A 7,737-nucleotide genomic window follows, 5' to 3' on the forward strand; every position below is an offset into this window, starting at 1 on the left:
CATATAATCATCAACAACAGCATCGGAGCCAGCAGAAAGCAGCTCCATCGCAAGCGAACAGAACTTTATATACAAAAAAACTGGGGCCGGCACCCCAATAATTTCTGACCAACTATGTGAAAATATCATTATCTTCTATATAATATGTAAGATCACATTTCATAATGGTAAAAGGAGAAAAGGAAAATAAAATATAAAAAAATTCTCACTAACTATCAAAATCCTTCCACACTAGATCTACGAACAGTTGAGGATGATGATCTCCGGCTTTCCTGTCGATCAATTTCCTCCAATGAATACGAAGACGAACTTGTTCTAGGAGGTAGAGCCAAGGGCAGCGCGTGGAGACTTGGAGGGGTCACGGATGGTCTCGTTGGAGGCGTAGGAGAACAATTTGATCTAGTTGGCGGAGTGATGATCCCATTCAGACTAGGTGATCTTGACATATTCTTCTGACTAATCGATCCTGGCTCTTGCAGAGGAAATCGAGAGGTGTACTTCATGTCTTGTATAGCTTTGAGATGCTCCACAACGGTTCTCATGGTCGGCCTCTCCGAAGGATCTACTAGGAGACATCGTTGAGCAATATCAGCTACTGTCCGAGCTGCTTTCACAGGGAAACGGCCCTTTAGCTGAGGATCCATTATTAACGACAATCTACAATCATCAGCCAGGAACGGCCGACTCCATTTCACTAGATTCCTCTCTTCCTTTGGATGCCGGCTATCAAGATTTTTCCTGCCCGTAAGCAATTCAAGAAGCACAATACCAAAACTCCAGACATTACTCTTCGGGGTAAGCAAACCCCTCTCCAGTGTCTCCAGTGAAAGATTTGCCACAGCCTGAAACAAGCAATGGGTAATTTCAGCAAGATGCAATCGAGTTAGAGCCCATTGATACCGTGCACTAGAAAAAGGTAGCTATAGCACTTACAACTGAGCCGCTGGAGATATCCCCCTCTGGGATGTGGCTTATGCAACCATATCCAGAAAGTTTTGCGCTAAAATCTTTGTCGATCTGTATATTTGCAGTTGAAAATTCATGGAACATCGCCTGTCAGGGAGCAAAAGCATAAGTTCACTATATGATAGTAGCCAATTGATTAAAACAAGGACCAATGACAGTTCACATGTCTCAAAACATAGCATTTGAGGAGTGGATGTAACGGCCATATTTTGAGTTACCTGAAAGGGTCCTTCCTCATGTAGGAAGGTTAGACCATGTGAAGCACATAAAGCAACTTTCATTCTACTATTCCAGTCGATGGGTGGACCGTCTGATCTTCCATATAGAAGCCTATCCAAGCTCCCATGAAATAGCCTCTCATAGACCAACATCCTGTGGTCTGAGCCTTCACGAGCATGAAAACCAATCAATTTACAGAGGTATGGATGTTGCAAAGAAGCAAGAGTATTCACATCATTCACAAACTCCTTCAAACCCTGGAAAAGCATGATAATGTCAGACTAAATGTGCATGACTAAAAGATACAGGAGATATCTCTACACAGAAGGCAGAACTAATACAACAGACACAAGAGCTTGCAGGAAGACAAAAACTTCGATGTAGACAGAAGCTTGCCAATGAAGGGTAATAGGCTCTCCATCTCTATTCCAGTACATATCAGCGACAGAGTCCCTATCTCTATAAAAAAGGTCTCATCACCCACAAACTCAAAGCAACCAATGCCCAGTGAATATTTCTCCAATCAAGCAGAGAGGATATGCAAGAACTTCAACAAATAACCTGGGTAGAAATACCAAACTAGACATATGAAATCCAACAAACTTTACCTGATTGCAAGGGTGAAGACGGGTTACAGTGGCTTCAAGTTTTCTTGATCCAGATGCATCCTCTGCAAAAGAAGCCCGGTAGATGACAGAAGAGAGACCTTCAGACATACATCTCTCAGGAGAGAAGTTATGACAAGCTGATGCAAGCTCTTCATAAGAAAAGTTAACAAGCGTTCCTTTAGCTGCCAGAGTTGGATGTGAAGTAGGAGGAAGCGGAAGCGGCCCAGACATATCAAGTGGGCCACTAGAATTTATCATCTTGAAGCTTGTTGTAGCCTTAAAAGAATTCGTGCCACGGGGTGACGGAAGAGGAAGAGGTTGAGGACTTGGTGAATTATATTCTTTCATTGACCCAAAGCGACTCCTAGGCTCTTCTTGCTCCTCGCATTCTGTAGATGCAAGTGCATCTTGTTCTGCAGCATCAAGACTTGATGGTGCTGATAATGCTCGTGCCCTGCTACTGCTTACTCTAGCACTAGACTGAACAGGTTTTACTCTGGTTTTAAAGCTTGGTGGTGCAGACTGTAAAGAACGTGTCTGGGACTGGGGTTCAGGCAATGCAGTTGGGGAATGCTCCTGCGGATTTACACGTTTAACATAGATTGTCTGCTCAGTTTTCTTCTTCTTACTCTTTAAAACTGTAAAGCAACCCATGCTGCAAGAGAAAGATATTCCAACTTGAAGAAGCAAGTACCTGCCAATCAAAACATATGGAAGGCATTTAATATGCTGGCAACCTATATATCTGATTCTCATTACCAAACGATCAAAAAAGTTCCATCCTGCTTACAAAGTATCAAAATTCTGCAACAAGAGACTGAGATTTCAAAGAAGGGGACAAACTCATGCACTTAACCATATAAGAGCTATAACTCCTAGCTTATCAAGAAGTTTTAAATCTTAACTTTCCTACAGCAAAGACAGCGACATATTTAAGTAATGAGCAAAATCTAAATGCAAGGTTAACACATAATTGCTCAACAGAATTCTGCAAAACAAAGACTAAGCCCTCGTTTGGTTGGGTGTTTTTAGAGGTTGGAAAGGGAATCAATTAAGTGAATCAATTACTTGTTTGTTTGGTTTGGATAATGAGTTAACCATTACCCTTACTTGAGGGTAACCCAATCACCCAATTTGTTACCATTCCACTCCTTTATTTGATTCCATTTCCTTTCCATTCATCTACTTGAACCAAACGAGCACTAAATGTACTTGCTATTTCAGCGAACGAGCATTTCTGTCGTTTAACGATGATCTGATCTCGCAGGCATACACTTCAGCAGAGTAAAATTCACTAATGACAATGCCCAAAATCGTTGGTTTGCTCAAACTGATTCCCATTCATTCCTCAATACATTTATAGTCTATTTCGCGACTCAAATTAATTGAATTCTATCACATATAGCAAAGATTTGTGAAGCAAATTAAAAACGTGGCATGTTTTACTCCAGCTCGTTGGGTAGACACAAACAACCACGCAGAGAAATACTGCACAGAATTAGTTAAACCGAAATCGAGTCCAGATCCAGATTTCCACCAAGAACAATAATCACAACTAATATAGATTAAAAAAGAAATGTGAAGCAAATTAAAAGAAGTATATTAGTTAGATTCCCCCGCCCAAATTCCAGAGCAATTCATCACGAAATGGCAATCCCTAGACGAAAGATAAATTCAAAAAGGAAAAAAAAAAACAAAAAAAGGACTAACCGGGAGGCGAAATTCAGCTGAAAGTTGAACCCTTTTGGGGGAGGAATTGGATATTTACTTAATTCCACGGAATATACAGGCACCCATGAGGTGAAATTTCAAATCTGGACAAGTTGCAACTTAAAATTTGGTGGAAATAGAAAAACCCTAGAGGCAAGTCAAATGAATACAAATGTGGAAATGCAGTGAGGAATTTTGAGAGGGAGATGAGAGAGAGGGGTGAAGGAATGTGGTGATTATTAAAAGTAAATAGTAAGAGAGAGAGAGAGTAGAAGCAGAATAGATTAAAAAAAATGAATATATATACACAGTATATACTATATATATATATATGGGAGCAAGCAAGCAGCAGTGGTCAAACCAAAACCCCATCTACAAAGAAAATCATTATTGTTGGGCTTCATTCCATACATACACCAATGAATTGTCTATCCATCATTTCTGGACACTTTTGACCTCACATTTCTTTTTAGGACAATTCCTCCAAATCACTTTAATGCCCTTGGACCTTTGTTAAATTTATCAACATCTTTTTGCTAAGTTGTATTGTTTGTTTACATATAGGCATATGGTGGATTGAAAGTTGATGCATCATAGGCTAAATTTTTATGCTATTTATAAGGTTTAATGTGATGACATATGAGATTTTATCAATATTATTAACATTTCTATATGTATTAATGTACACGTGTCATATTAATAATAATTGATTAAATTTAATACTCTCATCGTCCATAATATTGTAAATATTGAAAATTTAAACTTTTGTTTCATATAGACTTGTTTCATTTGTTAAAGAAATATCGATTACATTTAACACTTTTCCTTTTAGAAGAGATTTTGGTGAATTTTTTATGTTTGGAGGGCAAAAAGTAAAATTTAAACTTAGATAAATATACATTGTAAAACTATTAATGGGGTGGATTTATATGCCAATGAATGTGAATTACGCTTCTTTTTAAGATAATTGTTACTTTTTTGAAGATAATTAACATTTTTTTTATCCATTCACAATTAAACTTTTATCAAAAAAATCCTTTATCCCACTAAAAGACAATATAACTATTGAAAGTTGCGGATCCTATCATTTTTTAAAATTTACATTTTTCTTTGATTTTCTTGTCGAAAATAAGTGGATCATGTGTTAGTGGAACTGAGAGAGTATGTATGTTATATTCCGCCCGTCTACCAAATGAATATTCATATTTTTTTTTTAATTTGTCCATCAAATGAGTGCATATTTTCTTTTTTGGTAACCATATCTCACATAATTCACTAACAATAAAAAGTGAGATCTTTATTTAACACATGTACATTTAATCAATTTTTTAAAACTCGTGTTATCTTCAAATGAATACTTATTTAGTGGACGAATAAAATATTACTTCTTCCGTCCAGGATAAGTGTGGTCTTTTTGCTATTTTCGTACGTCCACAATAAGTGTGGTTTTTCATTTTCGGACATATACCTTTATACTTTTACTCCATTTACAGACAATATTTACTAAAAGCCCATCTCACACACCATTTATTAATGAGTGGATTTTGAAAATAGCCACTTTTATATAGTAAAAATAAATTTTACCCACTCAAATAAAAACATAAAAAAATACTCACTTTTTGTGTTAAAGGACTAAATTACCCTCTATATAAATGGGCAAACCCTAATTTCATTTCATTCTCTCATTTCTCTCTCTCTCTCTCTTCTCTCTCTCTCTACCCGCTCTCTCCTCTCTCTCTCTCATTCCTCAGCGCTCTCTCTCTCTGGCGATTGAAGCGGCGGATCGAATGGAGCACGGCGGTGGCGGCCGAGGGCGGCCATTGAGGCGACGGATCGACTGGAGCACAGCGGTGGCGGTCGAGGACGGCCATGGCAACATCGGCGTTGCCGCCGCGCTTTCCTCTCCTCATCTCCAATCTCGGCGTTGCCGCCGCGTGGTCTCTCTTTCCTTCTTCCTCTGTCTACACGCACCTCCGCCGCTGTCCGCCCCCTCGCCGCGGTCGAGGCTCTGGAGAAGGTCATCGATCTCGGCGATCAGATCTCGAGCCTCACCATCGCCGCCTCGTTCTTTCTCTTCTCTCTCCCTCCTTTTTCTCTCATCTTGTCTCTGATCTATCAGTAGCAGCAGTGAAGGCGGCGCCGCCTCTTCCTCTCTACTCTTCTCCAAATTTGAAGCTTTAATTTTGTGATAATTTTTCATTTGAATTTAGGGATCAAGTTTGAATTTTGATGAAGCTTTGTTCTAGAATGAATTTTGAATTTAGGGATGAATTTAGAGATGAATTTTGATGCCCGATGAGAATGATTGCCGATGAGAATGATTGGAATGAATTTCTGCATATTGGATAAATTTCTCCCTAATTCAATTGAATGTAATCGAAAAAATATAAAAGTAACGAAGAAATTGATGAAAATCGCACAATTTTGTACAAATGTTCTTGAATTCACAACCAGGTTTATGAATTCACAACTGAATTATCAGCGTTGGTTGTGAATTCACAATTGAAATAGTGTTGGTTGTGAATGCAAGTTTCATTGGTTGTGAATGCACAATTTAAAATAATGTTGGTTGTGAATTCAAGTTTTATCGGTTGTGAATTCACAACTCGAAATAATGTTGGTTGTGAATTCACGCGAATTCACAACCAATACTTGAATTTAGTTGTGAATTCGAGTTGAATTCACAACCAGTGAACAGTGGATATTTGTAAAATTTTATATGTAAGGGTAAAATGGTAAATGTGGGTATTTTTTTAAGTTTTTATATTAGTGGGTAAAATTTATTTTTACTATATAAAAGTGGCTACTCTTATATATTAACACTTTATTAATTAACTAACAATTCAATTTCAATGGGATCTTTTCTCTACTTTATACACATCTTCTATTATTTTCTTAAAATTCGTGTCCTCTCATAGAAGAATAATTTGGGGGCATAGAAGACATTTCTCCACAAATTTAGAGGTGAATTGAGGGGTATTATAGTCAATGAATTCCCACAACAAACACCGCTATCAATTTTCAACAAAGAAGGGCCTCGATTGAAGTGACAGCCTAGTCAAAGTATAGAAATGTCGTGACATATTTATATTTTCTCCTTTTTCCATATAATTAATAAATATACGTATATTGTGCATATTAATATATTGTGCTTGTATTATTTTTTTTATTATCAATATTGATTAGTTTTTTTCTGTGTAGTCAAAGATACTTACAAGATGGGGCTTTGACTCTACAACAAAGCGATTGGCTGATGATCGGATATTTAAGATTGAAAGATTTAAACACATGTAATCCATTAATAGATTTACTTTAGAATATATATTTTTTATAATTCAGTAATCATGAAAACTCTAATTTTTTATAGTGGTAATATTATTTCTTTGCAAGGTTGCCGCCTTCTGCTGGCCCTGCCGTCTTTTTCTTTGGATCGACTTTAGATTTATATTTCGACTTTTCCTAATCTATATATCTATATATATTAAAAGCAAAATAAATTCTATCATATCATATAATCACTCTATTTCAATTTTCCTCAATTCTCATTTATTTTTATTTTTTCTAAATTTTTAATCAATAAATTTCGATATCTATTAAATAATATATATGCTAGAACTCCAATTCAACCATTATTCTTTTTGAAAAATTCTAAATTATCAAATGATAAACTCCAATAACTTCGACTCAACCATTCTTCCTTTTGAGAATTTCGATATAATATTGTTGAATAGAATAAATCCAAAAATTTCAAAAAAACTAATACACCCTCCGTCCATGAAATAAGTTCCTCTTTTTCCTTTTTGGGACGTCCCCTAAATAAGTTCCTCTTTCTTTCTTTCCATTTTTGGACAACTACCCCACCACTAATAATACTTTATTTATTCTTACTTTTCACTTTTTCACCACTCTCAATACTAATTATAACACTTTTTCACATTTTCATCACTCCCAATACTAATTATAACATATTTTTCTCCACTATCAATACACTTTACCATTTTTCCTTAAAACTCGTGCTGTCCCTAAAGAGGAACTTATTTTGGGGACGGATGGAGTATTTTTCTATTTCAACGAAATTTCATCATGCCATTAAAGTATATCTATTTATTGTGCGTTTAATTTTAAACAACAAAAATACATACTACTATTAAACAAAGATATATACTACTCCCTCCGTCCCAATATTCAAGTCCCGTATTCCTTTTTGAGCCGTCCCATGTAACAAGTCCCCTTT

The 7,737-nt window shown here is 36.4% G+C and overlaps 1 protein-coding gene across 1 annotated transcript; it reads right to left on the reverse strand.

Moving 5' to 3' along the window:
* Positions 1 to 4: 4 nt before the first annotated feature.
* LOC131019834 (probable serine/threonine-protein kinase PBL11) lies at positions 5 to 3,889 on the reverse strand. Its single transcript, XM_057948445.1, has 5 exons — positions 3,504 to 3,889; positions 1,794 to 2,487; positions 1,185 to 1,442; positions 934 to 1,053; positions 5 to 842 (listed from the first exon to the last, which is right to left on the reverse strand). Exons 2-5 carry the CDS (start codon positions 2,445 to 2,447, stop codon positions 216 to 218), a joined length of 1,659 nt encoding a protein of 552 aa, XP_057804428.1. The 5' UTR covers positions 2,448 to 2,487; positions 3,504 to 3,889; the 3' UTR covers positions 5 to 215.
* Between the last annotated feature and the right edge of the window lie 3,848 nt (positions 3,890 to 7,737).

This window comes from Salvia miltiorrhiza, chromosome 4 (genome assembly GCF_028751815.1).
Source record: "Salvia miltiorrhiza cultivar Shanhuang (shh) chromosome 4, IMPLAD_Smil_shh, whole genome shotgun sequence".
Classification (NCBI taxonomy): Eukaryota; Viridiplantae; Streptophyta; class Magnoliopsida; order Lamiales; family Lamiaceae; genus Salvia; species Salvia miltiorrhiza.